The sequence below is a fragment of the Ananas comosus genome, linkage group 8, assembly GCF_001540865.1.
Source record: "Ananas comosus cultivar F153 linkage group 8, ASM154086v1, whole genome shotgun sequence".
In the NCBI taxonomy this organism is placed as follows: Eukaryota; Viridiplantae; Streptophyta; class Magnoliopsida; order Poales; family Bromeliaceae; genus Ananas; species Ananas comosus.
The window spans coordinates 9798239-9817073 of record NC_033628.1 but is presented as its reverse complement, the minus strand read 5'-3'; the positions used below and the strand labels follow the sequence as shown (position 1 = coordinate 9817073).

General features: G+C 39.1%; 3 protein-coding genes across 3 annotated transcripts; 2 read left to right on the top strand and 1 right to left on the bottom strand.

Annotated features, from left to right (window-relative positions):
- LOC109713992 (phospholipase D gamma 1) lies at positions 2276-9511 on the top strand. The gene is made up of 10 exons (XM_020238335.1): positions 2276-3936; positions 4422-4538; positions 5539-5733; positions 6157-6405; positions 6502-6570; positions 6653-6800; positions 6979-7127; positions 8008-8181; positions 8692-8889; positions 8984-9511. The coding sequence occupies exons 1-10, from the start codon at positions 2431-2433 to the stop codon at positions 9275-9277; spliced, it is 3099 nt and encodes a 1032-aa protein (XP_020093924.1). The 5' UTR covers positions 2276-2430; the 3' UTR covers positions 9278-9511.
- On the top strand, positions 10191-14511 carry LOC109713560. The gene is made up of 4 exons (XM_020237674.1): positions 10191-10412; positions 11997-12244; positions 13723-13909; positions 14073-14511. Exons 1-4 carry the CDS (start codon positions 10248-10250, stop codon positions 14193-14195), a joined length of 723 nt encoding a protein of 240 aa, XP_020093263.1. The 5' UTR covers positions 10191-10247; the 3' UTR covers positions 14196-14511.
- Positions 14761-17397, bottom strand: LOC109713983 (ataxin-10). The gene is made up of 2 exons (XM_020238324.1): positions 16675-17397; positions 14761-15846 (listed from the first exon to the last, which is right to left on the bottom strand). Exons 1-2 carry the CDS (start codon positions 17234-17236, stop codon positions 14978-14980), a joined length of 1431 nt encoding a protein of 476 aa, XP_020093913.1. The 5' UTR covers positions 17237-17397; the 3' UTR covers positions 14761-14977.

The window sequence follows — 18835 nt, the reverse complement described above, 5'->3', positions numbered from 1 at the left end:
TGTCGAAACTGTGGCAGGAGAGTCAGAGAAGAAGGAAAGAATGCAAAAAAAAAAGTCAGAGCCGGATAGCCTCACTATATATATATATATATATATATATATATATATATATATATATAGTTGAGCTAGTATACTATTAGTAGCAAACGGGCTCTGTTGTCATCCATTTGTTTTCGATGATAGAACCTCCAAATCGACAATCGGTAGCGTTGAACATAATCTATACCACTTGAACTATCTAGAAATCAAATTTCAAATCTTTTCGATATCATTGACCTAATGATCAAAAGATTTCAAACTTTGTAATTTTAGTGGTAGATATGAGGTGTTTCACGTTTAACGGTGTAAAGCTATTCAAATCAATTGAATTTTAGTTAGAAAATTCTTTAAACTATTTAGAACAAGATCTATACTCTCGATTATGATTATAAAATTTCTATCATCATTTTTTAGAGAATATTCATTTTTAGTCGTTCATTTTTACGCCCACTTGATGGACAAGAGAACAATATCGGAAAAGCATAAAATTTGATTTCTAGATACTTCAAGTGGTATAGATCATATTTAACGGTGCCGATCGTCGATTTGGAGGCCCCATCATTAAAAACAAATGGGTGGCAACGGAGTCCGTTTGCTACCGATAGTATTCTAGCTCAACTATATATATATATATATATATATATATATATATATATATATATATATATATAAAAGGTAAGTCAAAGGGAAAAAAAAACCAACCTACTCCGCACGGAATCCTCAACTGCGCCGCTGCGCGTAGTCCTCGCCCACTACGTCCCCACCAACGGTCTTATTCCCCCACCACACCCGATTAGCAAATGGTTGCATGCACCCGGTGCACGACAGACTCAAAATTGATTAATATTTTCGAAATTTATATTCATTCAAAAAACTATGTAATGCTGAATTATGAATTTTGAAAATTTTCTACCAAGAGAATGAGTAATCCAAAAAAAATTAATAGTGTAAAAATAAATAAATTTGAGTCGTTCAATTAGTTCGTCGAAAAATATTATATATTTTTTGGACTAATTGTACAAGCTAATCAATAAATTCACATTATGAGTATTAACATAAGAACAAAATATGAAAAATATTTGTAAAAATTTACGGTTAATATTATATATATATTTTAAAAAAATCATAAAGTACATATTCAATAACTTACATTTTTTAATTTGAAGATGATTGTACCTTAGGTGTTGTTTAGGATTATTAACAGATTATATTTTGTGTAATAAAAAAATAATAAAATAGAAAACTATCGTATTGTGTATGTCGCCGCAATTCGATTAAAATATAACTTATGCGGTTACATATTTACATCAAATAATAATATACTATCGCCCAAACTCTCATTTCACTCTAAATAATATTTGTTCCATAAAAGAATAAAGTTATTTTTCAGCAGTAAATATTTTTGTTTTTTTTATTTGCCGTAAATTAAATTTGTTCGTAACTTTCTGTTTTCTAAAATACTATAATTTACTTTATCCTAAGTAGTACAAAAATCAATGATGGAAGAAAAAATAATAAAAATAATAAATTAAATGCTGTAATTTAATTTAATTTATTTTTTGTGATAGGTAGAAAAAAAAAACTTTGGTAGAATTTTTTTTTTAAAAAAAATCATTTCAATTGAAAGTTACCGAAGCTTCGTTTGGAATTGCAGAGAGATTGCATTACATACAGTAAGAAAGTCCGATAGAAAAATATTTTGTTTGTTTCCGTACGTAATATTTCGTTACACGATATATTTTCTGCGATTCCACCGAAAAATACAGAAATATATCTCTATATATTTATACCCCAATTCTATTTTATTTAAATAGCGTTAGATAGAACTCAATACCAAACTAAGCCTGAAAAATAAATAAACAGACTCGCCTAGTCTTTCTCAAGAGTACGACTACTATACTATCAATAGCACGAAGCATTTGGTGCTACCAAGTTTTCCGCAGTTAGATCTGCTCTTTTGATCATTTTCACTTTTAGATCATACTATTCAACCAATCACCCACTCAACTCTAGGGGGCCCAAATCATCATAATCACACATCTCTTAATCTAATTGGCCAAAAACTTAGTAGCACCAATGACTTGGTGCTATTAATAACATAGTAGGCTAGTTCTCTTCCTCAATACCAAATAATCCGTAAGTAATGCCGAACACCATGCACCTGGTGCATGCAATTGTTTTCGTTCTATCTCCCCTTCCACGCTCGCTCCCTCCCTCTTCTTTTTTCTTTCCCTTGTACCTCAATTCTCCTCGATCCTCACGCCACACCCCTCCCTCTCTTTCTCTCTCTCTCTCTCTCGCTCTTGCTCTTTCCATTCGTTATAGCACGAATTACGACGATAGATCGAGAGCGAGCGAGAGAGAAAGAGGAAGGGGAATCCGAACGTGAAAATGGACAACTACTACGGGAACCCGTACCCGCCATATCCGTACGGTTATCCTCCTCCTCCTCCTCCTCCTCCTACTGCTACGCTTCCCCACTACGATTCCCACCAAACCCCTTCTCCTCCTCCTCATCCTCCGTATCCCTACCTCGCCCCTTCGAGCTCCTTCCCCGCCCACGCCCCGAACCCCTCTCCCCAATTCAACCATTCGGGGCCCTTACAATACCCTCCTCCCCCATCCTACGATCCCTACTACCCCCACCACGCGTACCCTAACCCTACCCCCTACGATCCCATCCCACCCTCTTCTTCTTCTTCTGCTTCCTCGAGCTTCCACCATGGCGGAAGTTCCCGCTTCGAACATGATCCTTCCTATCCTTCTTCGGGCTCCGAGAGCTTCTCCTCCTCCTCCGCCTCGATGTACCCTCTCCACGACGTCATCGCCTCCATGCACCTCTCCGATCCCCCCCCCGCCGCCGCCGCGGCGTCCCACCACCGCGCCGACTCCTTCGGCTTCTCCGGATCGGCGTCGCAACACGGCCAGCTCGTGCCCTACGGCGGCGGCGGCGGGGGCGGGGTGTCGCAGCACGGCGCGGCGGGGCAGATCGTGCCCTACGGCGCGGCGCCGCACGGCGTGCAAGCGTCCCTGAAGGTGCTGCTCCTCCACGGGAGCTTGGACGTGTGGGTGTTGGACGCGAGGAACCTCCCCAACATGGACATGTTCTCGAAGACCCTCGGCGACATGCTCGGCCCCCGCCTCACCAGCTCCCTCAGCGGCAAGCTCGAGAAGGTCTCCTCGATCACCAGCGATCCCTACGTCACCATCACCGTCGCCGCCGCCACCGTGGGCCGCACCTACGTCGTCAGCAACAGCGAGAACCCCGCCTGGAACCAGCACTTCATTGTCCCCGTCGCCCACGAGACCGCCGAGGTCCGCTTCATGGTCAAGGACAGTGACGTCGTCGGCGCACAGCTCATCGGCACCGTTTCGATCCCCGCGGAGCAAATTTTCTCCGGAGAGAAGGTGGAAGGAACATACCCAATTCTGGGTCAGAATGGCAAGCCCTGTAAGCCCGGTGCCGTTCTCCGGCTATCGATACAGTACATCCCAATGGCGAGGCTCAGCGCGTACCATAACGGGGTCGGTGCCGGCCCCGACTACTTCGGGGTGCCGAATACTTACTTCCCTTTAAGGAAGGGTGGGAGGGTTACTCTGTATCAGGATGCTCATGTCCCCGACGGTTGCCTCCCGGGGCTGGTATTGGATCATGGATTTCATTATCAGCATGGAAAGTGTTGGCATGACATATTCGATGCGATAAGCCAGGCACGGCGCCTGGTTTACATTGTGGGGTGGTCGGTGTTTCATACAATTCAACTGGTACGCGATACCGGCGGTGCGCAGGCTCTTACGTTGGGTGATCTTCTCAAGTCTAAGTCGCAGGAAGGGGTGAGAGTGTTGCTTCTGGTGTGGGATGATCCGACTTCGAGGAACATTTTGGGGTTTCAAACGGTGGGGGTTCAAATTAGTTTGTTCTTGCATCATCGTCTTTTGATTTAAAGAGGATTTTTGGCTTTGCCACCCACCAAATTATCCATGGTTACTTGAAATTTTTGGAACTCTGTTAATTGGACTTCTTGTTGTTCACCTCTATTCCTTAACATGCGGAGATATATGATCACCTTTTGCACTTCTCTTTATTATTTACCAGAAACTGTCTTTTTCCTAACACTTAATCCGTGGGATGATCCAAATCTTTAACTATCAAGAATCATATGATTGCAGAATTAATTAGAGTACTTTGCTGTGATTGCACTCTTAAATCTTTTCTATCTTTTTTATAAGTCTTCTCTTGGCTGCGGTGAATAGTCTTTTTAGTTCTTGTAGTTGTAGTGTTCTACGTGTAAACATGCCATATTGCTGAAGAATCTAATCATGTACTTAGCATCACAAATGCTTGTTATTCAGTATTTTGCTTATTAGATTTATATGTGCAGAATGGTGTTATGGGTACTCATGATGAGGAGACACGTCGATTTTTCAAGCATTCTTCAGTACAGGTGTTGCTTTGTCCCCGTTCTGCTGGAAAACGACACAGCTGGGTGAAACAACAGGTTACCTTGCCTATCTGTTTAAACTCCTGTGAAACTATCAAAATTAGATATTTTTTTTGCCTCTATCTGGACTCTGTTGACAATGTGGATTGTTGCAATTTGTAATTGCAATGCATTTCCAGCTGTTGTTTAGAGGACGCGTTCACGTAGCTGAAACTGCATAGTGGTCCTTTTCTTTAGCCACATAAGAACCAGCAAACTGTGGACATAGCGGTGTACATGAACCATACTTGTTTCTTGTAGTCTTAAATCCTGTAATTTTTGTATTTGGCCTGCTTCATTGGCATACATAATTCTCTCTTATATCTGTCATGTATATTACCTGTCAGATGGTTAGTTGGATGAAAGATTCACAAGAATTATTATTAGCTTCTCAAAATCCATGCTAATCTAGGCTTTGCTTTCATTGTACAGGTCATGAAGATGGCCTAGGTCATGCTTTATCCAAGATTAGGTCGAAACTGATAGAAGTGCATCATATAGATCTAAGCAGATTAAATTACAGAACAAATAAACTATTATAGGTACCGGAACCTAATTATAATTTCATAGCCTGATTGGTCTGTTTGGATGGCCTTTTTGGTGTACTTGGTTTAAGATTATATGCTCTTTCCTGGTTGAGTTCTTGCCAGTTGGATTAATCATAGGATATAATTATGATGTAGCAGTCACAGCTCTATTTGTGTGCCAATGTATACATGCACATGCTTGACGTTTCCCTTTTCTAATTGTTCCTAATATTTCGTCCATTTAAGTTTAGAGCGAGGATTATCTGCAGTAATGATGTTATTTAATTAGCTTTGAAGTTGTTTTTACAATTTGATGCAATAAAGCATTTCTTCTACTGCATTTTAGTAACATATATACCATAGATTTCTAATTCTCTGATCTGCTTGAAATTGTGGGGTTTTCTGTGGGTTTTTTTAATTTTACAAGAGTATCAAGAACTTCCTTGATATTCATAGATGTTGTGCTAACGAGTCTAATTTCTGGGAACTAGGAAACTGGGACTATCTTTACTCATCATCAGAAAACAGTGATTATGGATGCTGATGCTGGTCATGGTAGAAGAAAAATCATTGCTTTTGTTGGAGGCCTTGATCTATGTGGCGGACGATATGATACTCCAAGACATCCTTTATTTAGGACCCTCCAAACATTGCACAAGGATGACTACCACAATCCTAATTTTGCGGTAATGTTTCAACTTTCATCTGACTTTTTTGTCTGCACTGGTCACATTCTGGTGCTCTAGTTTGTAACATGCTGTCCATAGGATGCTTTTAATTTTGTATTTTGATGGGTTCTTTGTGTAACTACAAGCTTTTGCCACAAACATAAAAAAGTAGAACTCATTCTTAGGGATATTGTTGTATCAAAGCCTGCTTATTCAGTATCTTCTAGATGTTAATTTGTTTAGACCTCATAATGTGCATACTGTCCCTGAAATGTAGACCTTGTATTCAACGTTTTCTGGGCTGATGCTTATACAATTTTGCGGAAAAGAAGATACCTAATACACTTGTTCACTCATGTTTTCTTTTGATTCATTATATTTGTTTGTTTGGCATCTTGTTAATCGTATTGTAGTCTCCTGCTCTATTATTATTCCTTGCAGGGACTTGATGCCCGTGGCCCAAGAGAACCATGGCATGACTTGCATTCTAAAATTGATGGTCCGGCAGCTTATGATGTTTTGACAAACTTCGAAGAGCGCTGGTTAAAGGCATCGAAACGTCATGGGATTAAAAAACTTGGAAAGTCACATGATGACGCATTACTCAAGACTGAAAGAATTCCTGATATTGTTGGCATCCATGAATTAATAAATCAAACTGATTACGATCCAGAGACTTGGCACGTCCAGGTAAAATCACGTTGTACATTTCCTAATATCTTGAATTACATGTTTATCTGACTTGCTGAAAATTATTATAATTTCTTTGCTTCCACGTACATTCAGATCTTCCGGTCAATTGATTCAAATTCTGTCAAAGGTTTTCCAAAAGATCCAAGAGAGGCAACCAGAAAGGTATCTGAAACTATGTAGTCTTTTTATTGTTAGATTTACTGTTGCTGCTTTCTGACTTGGGCAGACTTGATTATACGAGCAGAATCTTGTGTGTGGAAAAAATGTGTTGATCGATATGAGCATACATACAGCTTATGTGAATGCAATCCGAGCAGCCCAACACTTCATTTATATTGAGAATCAGTACTTCCTTGGATCTTCATTTAATTGGGATTCAAACAAAGACATTGGTAAGCATGAACGTACCTAGCAAAGCAAAAATTTGTTATTTAGCATAAGTTTAGTGAAGAAAAAAGCTGAGATAACATAAAATTCTTCTACTCTCCAGTCGCTATAATATTACAAACCTTTATTTAGTTGGTAATGCTTCTGTTACAGTGGATTTCTGGACCTTTGTTTGTCTTGTAGGTGCTAATAATCTTATACCAATTGAGATTGCCCTTAAAATTGCAAACAAGATTAAAGCAAATGAGAGGTTTTCTGCATATATAGTTATTCCAATGTGGCCGGAGGGTAATCCAACTAGTGCTCCTACTCAGAGGATCCTTTTTTGGCAGGTTCGCTTTGTTACTTCTGATGCATGTTTTGAGAAACTTACGGTGACTGTTCGGCTACCTCTCTGTTTGGATTTGTTCTTCTGTCGGTTCTGGTCTATTTACTGTTTCTGTTACACAGAAGTTGCTTAGTCGTAATAGTCATGCATGGTGACTTATCCTGATAATATTATTTGAATTTAGTTTTTGCCTTTATAAAGGCCTCCAAAATCATCATTTAATCGGAACAACCTATTGGTCTTCTATGAATGAATTTTTTAGGCATAAAGTTGTTCGAGTAATGATTGGGTTTGATTCCTTGCTCATGAACTTAAAACAGTAATAGCAACAAAAGGTCACACTATTCAAAAGTAATCGGTTCTAGAGTATTGACCTGGCAAATAGTTGTCACTTTTCACTTACCAATAACCTTTGGAGATGGAATGAACCTATGGTTAGGGACTTGAAGCTACTTGTTTAGTTGTTGAAATGACATAATTCGTTGCTGCAGAAAATTTGCTTCTGATACCTATTCACCTATTATGATCTGATCTTTGGGTGATATGGGCAACTTCCTAATTTGCCACATAATAATACATAAAAATTTGCTGATTTAAACAGTTATTGTTGAAACTGGTCTCTCACTTTCCCCTATTTTCAATTCGTAATTATAACAATGATATCCTATCTATCTAGTTAGCAAATTTGCCAAAGAATGCTTTTGAGTAGCACATTTAGTCAGTCATAAATATTTATATTTCATCCATCATTTTGATGCTATTTTTGCCCCTTTTTTGCATTATTATTATTATTTTATTCTAGGCTTTGCAATAATTCTATACGCTATCCTTTGCTATTTGACAAAATGCACTATAACTGATATTCGTGTTCTCGATCACTGCAGAATAAAACGATGCAGATGATGTATGAGACAATCTATAGGGCCTTGAAGGAAGTAGGACTGGAGGATAAATACGAGCCACAAGACTATTTGAACTTCTTTTGCCTTGGCAATCGGGAGGCTGTAGACACATATCATGCTTCGGATGGAACTTCAAACTCTGCAAATACTCCTCAAGTAAGATTGCATTCATCTTAGAATAGTTTGTAATCTGCAGTTACAATTAAGATGTGAGAATAGAACTTTTAACTTCCAAATAAGGAAAAAGCTCGTCATGTCCAACAAAATATTTCAAAGTTCCGTAGCTATTGTCCATCATCAGACATGTATGAAAGTGCACAACCCCTCACTTCAATCCTTTTCTTTCAGCTGGCATTGGTATTTTGGAAATTTATACACACAAAAAAAAGATAAAGAAAAAAAAATAGAGGCTTGACCATGAGAGACTATATTCAGCAGTAATAATTAGGTGAAAATGTATAAAACTTACCTCAACTATCACCCATTTGGTCAGTTTTATACATTTTTACCTAATAATTAAGATGACTAATAGATATTGCCGATGGACGTCTCTTCTTTTATAATCTCAAGAGACTAAGCTGCATTCTTAAGCACATAATAACTAGGATGCTTCATCTTGGAAGAGAGAGACTAGTGCCCTCACATTTATTCACGCTATTTTCTCAGGAACATGCTAGGAAGAACAGGAGATTCATGATCTATGTACACTCGAAAGGCATGATCGTGGACGACGAGTTCGTGATACTTGGATCAGCGAACATCAATCAGAGGTCCTTGGAAGGTTTGAGAGATACCGAGATCGCAATGGGTGCTTACCAGCCGCAGTACACATGGGCACGGAAGCAATCTGCTCCTCGTGGACAGGTAACTGAATCAGCTATGAGACATTCTACAAAAACTGAAGTAACCCGAAACTTATTATGATATCTGATCTTAGTTTCGATGATGTAACTCGTAGATACACGGCTATAGAATGTCACTCTGGGCCGAGCATATAGGATTTCTCGAGGAGAGCTTTACGCGCCCGGAGAGCCTTGAATGTCTAAGGCATGTCCGGTCTATCGGAGAAACGAATTGGAGACAGTTCGCTTCCGATCAGATCACTGAGATGAGGGGCCACCTTCTGAAATACCCCGTGGATGTCGACCGCAAGGGCAAGGTGAGACCCTTGCCCGGCTGCGAGACTTTCCCTGATTTGGGCGGAAACATTTGCGGCTCATTTCTCGCCATTCAAGAGAATCTAACAATATAGAAAAGGTAGAGTAGACATCAAAGCTGCTGGGTGACCTGCAGGTATTCTGAGAAAAACAGGCCTCAGCTGACATTGCGCTGATTAAAGAACATGAATTTGTATATCAATTTATTTATATTATATAAGCATGTATGTGAGTTGTGTAGCAGCTATTTTTGGCTGTCTCCCGGCTTTTGTGATGTAAATAAATTTATTTTATGTGCTGAAATTATGTGGTTTGTGCCCTTAGTTTCAGTAATTCTTCATTCGAATGTAATGGGCGAGTTATATCATTAAATTAAAAATAATTTTTAATTAAATTAAAATTTAGATAAAATTTATTTTTTCGGCTGTAATTGTTTCATGAAAAATCAATTGACTTTACAATCATAGATATTCTAATTTTTTTATCAAAAATTTTATACTAGCATATAAAAGAATAAAAAAATTATAATAATAATAATTATTATTATTATTATTTTAACTTTTGTTATGGTGTTTTGAAAAAAATAAAATTACACATAAATTTAAATTTAATGTAATGTGTGTGGATGGTCAAAAAATAAGTTCATCCCATTGTACTTTGCTCTTGGAATGCAAATGGATGCAAATGGGGCGGATTCCAGAGTGGGAGGGGTTTCGTATCTTCTACTCTATTTTTTATTAGATTGGGACGAATTAATTTTAATTTTATTTTTTATCACCATTTATTGCTCTATTTGAGATGGATTGGGACAAAAGCGGGCAAATTTAGAGAGGCTTTTCGTGTTCCGCTCTATTTATTTGGTGGATCCGGTTCGACAAAAATTACATTTTTTTTTATATTTTTGGTTCTCACCTACATATAACCATTCGGGGCGGATCGGGTCGGAGCTCCACCAACCGGGATCCATTTGCATCCCCACTTCGTGCCCATATACCCGAACTCACGTCGCCCTCGCCGATCATTTTTCACCGGTAGCTAATTCCTGTCGAAGGTGAAGCTTCGACAATGGCGACTCGCGCCGCGGGTGGGGGAGACGGGGAGCAGCGGAGGAAGAAGACGAAAACGAAGACGAAGACGAGTAGGGCAAAGGAGATGGGAGGGAGATGGCCCGCCATTAAACCCAAGAAGGATCTCCAAATCGATCGCCTCCGTGGTACCCTCCTCTTCACGGTACGTCGTGTTCCCATCTCATCAGAGGAATACCCTAGCTAACCCTAATTGTTCTCACTCTCCAATTTGATGCAGCTTTTACCTAATTAGGCTTGGATTAATCTGTTTTTGCTCATTGTTTAGCCCTAATTTAAGGCCATATTGAATCCCGCAATCAGGTAGAGAAGCGTGTTATCAAATCAACCAGTTGTGGATGCCCCAAAATCCCAAAATTGTATTTTATTTGCGAAACTCGAGTATATATCTGCGTGTTGATGGTTAGAGTTACTCTATTATGATTTATGAGGAATAAAATTAAGGGAGTTTTACTCTATTATGTTAACCATTTGATTTGAAGCCATAGGGTTAAGTTTTTCACTTTGATTTAAACAAATCAAGAACTTAGTAATTATGAAATGGTAGAAACATATTGGATTATGGACCATTTTGATTTTGCTGTCTAACCTTTCAAAATTTTGATTTTACTATCCAACCTTTCAATTTATTTGATTTTTAGTCGGTCAACGGCACTTTGACTTTAAAATTTGAATACGTCATTTATCTTTACAGATTTAGTTAGTATACTTCATGCAATTTTTGAAACTATAACTTCATTAAAGTAATTAGTTTAAAATTTGAAGTTAAAATACCATTGACTATTGCAAATCAAATAAATTAAAAGGTTGGATAGCAAAATCAAAATTGTGAATGGTTGGATAGCCGATTCAAAATGCTCCATGATTCAAGTTAGGTATGTACACTTTTATCTTATAATACAGTGATTCAAAAACATAGTCACTATTCACTAAGACTGATATCGAGTAGGGGTGTAAACGAGCCGAACACGAGCGAGCTAGGGTCGGCTCGTGTTCGGCTCGTTAATAAACGAGCCGAAACGATCTGGCTCGTTAAAGGTAATCGAGCCGAAAGATAGCTTGTGTTCGGCTCGTTCACGAGCTGTGCTCCTGAGGCGGCCAAACGAATAATAAATTAAAAAAATATGATAAATTATATGTAAAAAAAAAAGTTTATAAAGATCTTATCCATTAAACTTTTGATCTATTAATAGTTGAAACTTTAATATAAATGAGTTTTTTTTATAATTAAACTAGCATTATATTTTTATTTTGCTAAAATTAAATAATAAAAAATATTATATATATATAATTATTTATTTATATATAAAATATAAATAATAAATTAATATATAAATAATAAATATGTATTCGAGCTGTTATACGAGCGAACACGGATGGATGCTGACCCAGACTCTTTCGGCTCGTTTTTACACGAAGCTGAAAAATCCAGCTCGGTGTTCGGGCTCGTTTACTAAAGCGAGCGAGCGATCTCGAGCTCATTTCGGCGAACCCGATGGCTCGCGAACAGCGAGCTGGATGGCCACCCCTAATATCGAGTATAGAAATTTGGAGAACATGTAGTCTCTCTTTTGGCTCCTGGCTTTTGACTAAAGTACTTGGTTGAAGTTTAAGCCGCCCGTAGGCTCGAGAATGTCGTGAAAAATCGATCCTGCTTTTCTAAGTATTTGAATCTGGTCGTGAATCCGAACTGTTTAGGTTTTCTCATGCAATACGTGAAATGTTTTAGGTACCGAATTTCTTCAGCGCTGCTGAAGCAAGTGCTTTCGTTGAAGCCGCAGAGGCAATTGGCTTCACCCACCAGGGAAGCTTGGGACCAGCTAGAGGCCAAGCGTATAGAGACAACGATCGTATATCCATGACCGACCCATCGCTAGCTGAAGTCATCTGGGAGTCGGGCCTAAAGAAAATATTTGGCGATATCAAACTTCCAGGCGAAGTAGCTGTGGGTCTAAATCCAAATATTAGATTCTACAGGTAATGGCAGATGTTCAAGTTTCTTCTCTCATACATTGTACTTCCTGCTATCCTTTCACTATTGCAACTTTGCAAGTATATATATAAAAAAAAAGGCAACCTAGTGATAAAGGAAAAGCGCTGTATGAGATCTCTTCTATGCCTATGATTTTGCAAAATTTCGACCTATCTTTTTGTCAAAAATTAAGTTACTAATTTAGCCGAACCAACAATGATATTGAGGTGCGCATGCTGTGAATTTTACTTTTAGTTTATAGTACAGCACATAGTTAGTTAATTCGGATTCGGCAAAAGTTCGGTACGGGTATAATTCGGATAAAATTCGTCTTCTAATTTTTAAATTCGTTGAAAAAATCGGCTAAAAAACGGATTAGTCAATTATTCGGATACGTGATTTATACGGATATTATACGTTCACCAATTAAAAATTCGGGATCAAAAATTCGGCTATTAAATTAAATTTTTTCCTCTTAAAATTTATGCTATTAGCATAAATATTCATATTTTTTAAGAATATAAGAATAACGAGCTACAAAATTAAATAAAAAAATAATAAACTATATTATGCCTAAAAAAGAATAAATAATTAAGCAAATAAGAGATCAAGATAGTCCATATTTAAATGTAAAATACAAGAGTTCATAAATTCTAAAGTCTAAAGTAGGCATGGTCCCTAGGTTAATTAACATTATTTAGCTCTATGTTTGGGTCTTAAGTTCTTAACAATTTAAGGTGCATAACAGAGAATGGACACATTCAATTTAAGCACTCGAGCCATTTGTGTCTAAAAAAGTATCCATCAGATGGACTAAAAGCTTCCAACTTTTGCTTTAAAAAATGAAAACTCAAATCGTACTTGGTTTGTAAAGAACCACCTTATTACTGATCTATATATCGTTGGATAGCGGAAGCGGAAGAGGAAGAGGCGACGGGGAGGGTTTCGATTTCTGAAGAGTGAAGAACTCGATCTTCGATTTCTGAAGAGGGGGGCTTCCGATTGCGTTCGGCGAGCAGCCGGAAGGGAAGAGGGGGAGGGGAAGGGACCGCGACCGCCGCACGGGTCGGTGGCAGGGCCGCACCGCCGCAGGGGTGAGAAGTTAGGGCAAACCCTTTTTTGGGAGGGGTGGGGGTGGGAGTTTGGGAGACTGGGAGGGGGCGATTTCAGAGAAGGTTTTTTTTTTTTTTTTTTTGAGAGGCGAACTCTTTTCTGTTTTGGGCCATGCACGAAGCCCGCGACCGCATCGCAGTCGCAGCATCGCAGTCGCAGCAACGGCGACGTTTTTTTGATCCGAATTATTCGCGAACCCGATTAATTCGCGAATAATTACTTTTATCCAATAAAACGCGATTTTTTCCGAATTTTTCCCAAAAGTTCGAAAACGGACGTTTTATTCGGAATATCAAAAATTCGCGAATAATTCGCGAATAATTCGCGAATTAACTAACTATGGTACAGCATGGATTTTGACCTCTTCCAGGTATACAGTGGGTCAGCGGTTTGGTCGCCACATTGATGAGAGCGTTGATCTTGGAGAGGGTCGCATAACGAAGTACACCCTTTTAATATATCTCAGTGGCAAAGGCAACAACAAAGATTCATCGGCAGAGTCTCTTGTCGGAGGAGAAACTGTCTTTTATGATCAAAGAGGACGAGTTGTAGCTGAGGTACTTTGCCCTTTTGATTTGTGAAAACGGCAACTTATTATAACCTTTTAACTTAAACTTCGAGTTCGCTCTTTCCCTGTCTCATTTCCTCATAACTCATGACGTAGCAAAATGGATAATTTGTTTCTGCACTTGTCTCAGGTCTAATGTGGTTTATTTGTAGGTCGCTCCGGTTCCAGGAATGGCGCTGCTTCATATTCATGGAGACGACTGCATGCTACATGAAGCTCGTGTTGTTACCAAAAACATTAAATATGTTCTCCGTTCGGATGTCTCTTTTGCTTGACATTGTTCGGATTTTCTGTGTTAGCTTCATTGCCTATTTCTTTTACTTCGATTCGAAGTAAAGAGTGAAGTGATACTAAACAGTTAGACCTCGAGCTTGAGCATATTGTAGTGGATGAGAAGGCCTGAATACCTGCACCTTTTTCTTTTTCTTTTTTTTTATTCAAAGGTGTTGTATGCTTGTACCAGCTTTTATATGGAGCATTGCGGATACATAGAGAGAAACCGATAATATCTAAAGCTTATTTTGATACCCTCAAATTGTAATGGAAAGCATAAGCTTACGAAATATCATTCATTCAGCTATTTTATTATCATGTAGTAAATTGTTGTGTGATTGATCAAATTTACTGTATAGTTATAATATGAATCCTTTAAACTCGTTGATAAATGTTGAGCGAATGCTCTGATTAAAGCTTTCGGTCACCCTCGGCCTATAAACCTGCACTGTACATGATTGAGTCTGTTCGGAAACTTCTTTATGCTAATTTAATTCTTTATCTATAAGAGAAGCTTGTGTTCATAATTTTGATTTGAAGATATGAATCATTATACTCACAGAGACAAAATACTGTTAATGAAGTCTATTACATAATAGTTAGTGTTACCTGATCATATGGAATACATTGGGCTGATAACCTGTCATTTGTATGATCGTATCGAACACAAAAAGAGCAGGAAAAGTACATAAAGAAATATCTCACACATGAATTAGCAACAAAACATAAAATCTTTGTAAGCGGCCACACTAAAACTCTAGTTCAAGTGCAAATCCAACTTACATCAGCTGATATTGACCAGCTTTGCACGCCGATTTTCCTTATCTACCTCCACTCTAAGCCCTAACTGCGCGATTTCCGGCGTGACGACAGGCCCTTGCATTTCGAACTCCGCCACTTCTTTCTGGTTCTCCACATTCCCCTCGAGCAAGTTCCTAACCGCCAACAATCCCCACTCTCTCAACAACGGGTTATCTTCGTCGACTACGCATTGCTGCAAGAGCAACGGGATCCCGTTCTGCCTTCTGACCTCATCTTGAACTCGCCTCCTTCGGTGCAAGCAATTCGCAATGACAGAAACCAAATCTCTCCTGTACCCCTTGTAAGGGCAGACATTTGAAGGGCTAGATGTCAATTGATCAATTGCTTGTTCCCTCGCCATGGATTTTCTCACGATTGCCGGGGGTTCGAGCTCGCGAAGGGAAGTTAGAAGGAGCTCGAAAAGACCAGCATTGAGCAATGAGTCTATGGGGGCGTCTAAAGAAGGCGAATAAGGATGCTCCCAAGCACAAATATCCCTCAAAATGAGGAGTGAATACCCCAAGACATCAATAGCAGGAGAACCGGTAGGAAGAGCCGCGCTTCCTCGAGAAGCAAAATCCACAGTTTCAGAAGCTCTCTTGAGAATTTTCAGCATGTCAAGAGCGAACTCGTTGGAAACAATAACTTCTTTCGGCCGCTCGCTCAAGCACTTTGAAAGAATCCCCAGGAGGAATGCATGCTTAATGTTGAATTTTACAGATTCGAGTTCATGTGGAGGAGAGCTATCGGGATCGTCTGGTAAGCTCAGTTTAGTGAATAAATTCGAGAAGTTTCGCTCCTCCACGCAGATTTTGAAAAGAAGCCACTCCAGCCACTCCTCTTGATAGCCAACTGCAATCACCAGTATCTACAGTTAAACAAACAAGCATAAAAAAAACCTGATCTTTTCCCCCAAAAAAAATTTTACAGCATTAAATTCAGATACATTCTCAATAGAATTATGTCATCAGTAATAAATCCATAAAGCAATGTCTTTTGAAAGAGTTGAGCTTGAACACACTAAAGAGTAAATGGCATATTTTACTACAGAGTCGTATGTGATGGGGCATGCAAATAAGCGATTGACGCCGTTAAATTTAATTTAGAATATTTGAAGTACATAAAAATCAAATTTCATAATTTTTTTAAAAATTATTTATCGAGTGATCTAAAGAGTGATCTAAAGGGTTCAAAATAGACAAATTTTGACAGCCTAAACGAGCCTTTCGCTCTTCATTCGCTTAATGGTTTAGAACAATTTAAACCCGCTGAATTTTTCATAGAACATTCTTTCGGTACTTATGAGTTTAGACCACATTTGACAACTCCAATCTGCATCTGAAAAAAAAAAAAAAAAAAAAATCAAACCACTATTTTTCGCAATGTTACTCCTTTTAAATGTTCATTTCGCAGCCACTTGATGATGTCCTTGATTGTAAGTCCTAAAAATAATAAAATTCGATTTCTAAATACTTCAAATGCTCCGAATAATGTTTAACAGAGTTGATTGTCGATCCGAATGTTCCATCTTCAATAAACAGCCTAATTGTTTTTGAGAACGTTATCTCCTAATCTCAACTTAGCAAGCTTAAAAATGCATGCTTTATAAAGAACACAATGGGGCTTTTAAAAAAACAAAAAAAATTATCACCAAATTTAGGGTTTATGATGCCCCCACACCTTGAGACGCAGTGGTCACGATCTCCACGATAATAGCTATCCCAGCCGCTGTTCCACAAAGCTCCTCCAAGCGCCCTCGCCCACCAACGGAGGAGCAACACGTGTCGAGCACCATGCAAAGGGGGTCGCAAACGCCGGGTTCACGGACCCGGGCCAGCTCCAAGAACCCGGCGGGGAAGAGCCGGGTCCACACGGCGCCCCGGTGGGGCTCCCCGCCGAGCGCGGCGTTCCCGAGGAGCTGGAGCCCCGCCCGGCGGATCTCCGCCGTCGGATCCGGCGGCGACCGGAGGATCGCGGCGGCGACCGCGCCGGCGCCGTCGGATTCGAGGAAGGCGCCCTGGTTGGCGACGTCCCCGGCGCAGAGGTTGCGGAGGAGGCGGAGGCGTAGGAGGAGGATGCGGGGAGGGGAGGAGGGGGAGAGGCGGCGGAGGAGGAGGGGGGCTAGGGTTCCGGCGAGGCGGGAGCGGCCCTCGGGGGTTCGAGAAGCTTCGAGAAGCGACTGGAGATGGGCTTCTTCTTCCTCTCCTCCTACTCTTTCGTGTTCGTCGTCTTCGAAGGCCATTTTGCGATAAGAAGGGATGAGTCGAGCGGTGCTCTGGGGAAGGAAATGGGGTCTAGGGTTTTTGTTTGGTTTGGAGAAGAGGTAAAGTGGGAGAAGAGAGGCGCGGGGTGAGGCCGCGAATTGGAAGTCGGTGAGGGAGAAATTATCGCCCGGAACTTGCTCCACCACCGTGCATTATTATTATTATTATATTATTATATTATTTCAAGTTTTCGGCCTACACTAGGAATGTAAAATGGGCCGGACGGGTACGGTACGGTGCTATAACACCCGGGCCGATCCCGCCCAAGCTTCAGGGCCGTGTTGGGCCTCTCTTTTTGGACCTGACGATTCGACGTGGCACGGCCCGAGGTGGGTCTGGGCCGTGCCGGGCCAGCACGGTCCGAATCCAAGGCAAGGTTGTCTTGGGCCCAATTTGAGCTCCTGCGTGGGAACCCAGGAGCTCTTCATTGTAGTCCTTGGAAGGAGGTTTTTGGTCCAATGCACCCTTTCCAATTTTTTTTCTTAAAAAATATAATATTTTTTTTAAAATTAAATATTTATTATATTATAATTATTTTTATAAATTTTAAAATTCGTAATCAAAATATTAATTTAAATAAAAATAATTTATTATTTATATTTTAAATTTTATATTTTTTTAAAAAAATATATTCTTTTAGGAATCGCATGGAGCACGGCCCAGCCTGGTACAGCCTGAGCCTTTCGGGTCTCAGAGCCGTGCTGAGCTGGAGGTTTGGTAGCTCTGGTCCGGCATGGCCCATATTACACCCCTACCTACACATGCAACAATTTTCAGGTCACATTGCTTCCCTTCAAAATTCTCTATGTTCCACGCTACAGTTGTACTATAGCAAAAGGCTCAGTGATTGATACTCGAGATCTCAAATTCGTAATCTAGTTGCTTCATGCTTTCAGCTAAATTTATTTTTAAAAAATAAAAAAATAAATAATATACTATTTTTCTCTAAAAAAATAGTTGCACTATGGCATTCATATTCCTCACCAAATGAGTCTTTAATAGAGTTAATCATTCTGTGATAATTTTTTTGAAAAAAAAGTTATTACATTAATATGATTGATTTGAGATATAATAATGTCGTGTAAGTGTGACGTTTTAGACCACCTTCTCAGACAGAAAGTGGCGATCTAAGTATTTTAAATCTACGGTTTTACTTCAATATGGGGGTAACTTATTTAAAAATAATTTATTTAATATAAATTTTTATTACGATTGGAAGTAAATTTAATTTTTACTCTTTAAAAATTTTAGTGTTCATAATTTAATAAAATTAGTACATTTTATATATGAAATGACTTATCTTATTTACTGCTGCACTCCTCTTCTGTTAAATACTATTAACTTTTTAAATAAATTAAAGAGATTTGCACTTCTCGCATCAAGTAAGGTTCCTGAAAGCAAACCGAAATAATTCCATCAGCTCGATTCAATTTATTTGGTTCTAATAAAATACTTTTGTTTGGTTTTAAATCTTTTTAAATAATAAAAATAAGATAATAGTAACAACTAATTTTATATTAAAACTTATTAATCCAAACTATAATAATAATATTAAGATTAATAAATAGTTTGCAATT

Bases quoted from the DNA above. Each gene is read 5' to 3' on its own strand.
- LOC109713992 (XM_020238335.1), top strand. From the start codon at position 2,431: ATGGACAACTACTACGGGAACCCGTACCCGCCATATCCGTACGGTTAT. The intron at 5,734-6,156 runs GTAATGTTTCAA...TATTCCTTGCAG, and splicing joins ACCACAATCCTAATTTTGCG to GGACTTGATGCCCGTGGCCC. The intron at 6,571-6,652 runs GTATCTGAAACT...TTATACGAGCAG, and splicing joins CAAGAGAGGCAACCAGAAAG to AATCTTGTGTGTGGAAAAAA.
- LOC109713560 (XM_020237674.1), top strand. From the start codon at position 10,248: ATGGCGACTCGCGCCGCGGGTGGGGGAGACGGGGAGCAGCGGAGGAAG. The intron at 10,413-11,996 runs GTACGTCGTGTT...GAAATGTTTTAG, and splicing joins GTGGTACCCTCCTCTTCACG to GTACCGAATTTCTTCAGCGC. The intron at 13,910-14,072 runs GTACTTTGCCCT...GTTTATTTGTAG, and splicing joins GAGGACGAGTTGTAGCTGAG to GTCGCTCCGGTTCCAGGAAT.
- LOC109713983 (XM_020238324.1), bottom strand. From the start codon at position 17,236: ATGGCCTTCGAAGACGACGAACACGAAAGAGTAGGAGGAGAGGAAGAA. The intron at 15,847-16,674 runs GTGTGGGGGCAT...TGGTGATTGCAG, and splicing joins CGTGACCACTGCGTCTCAAG to TTGGCTATCAAGAGGAGTGG.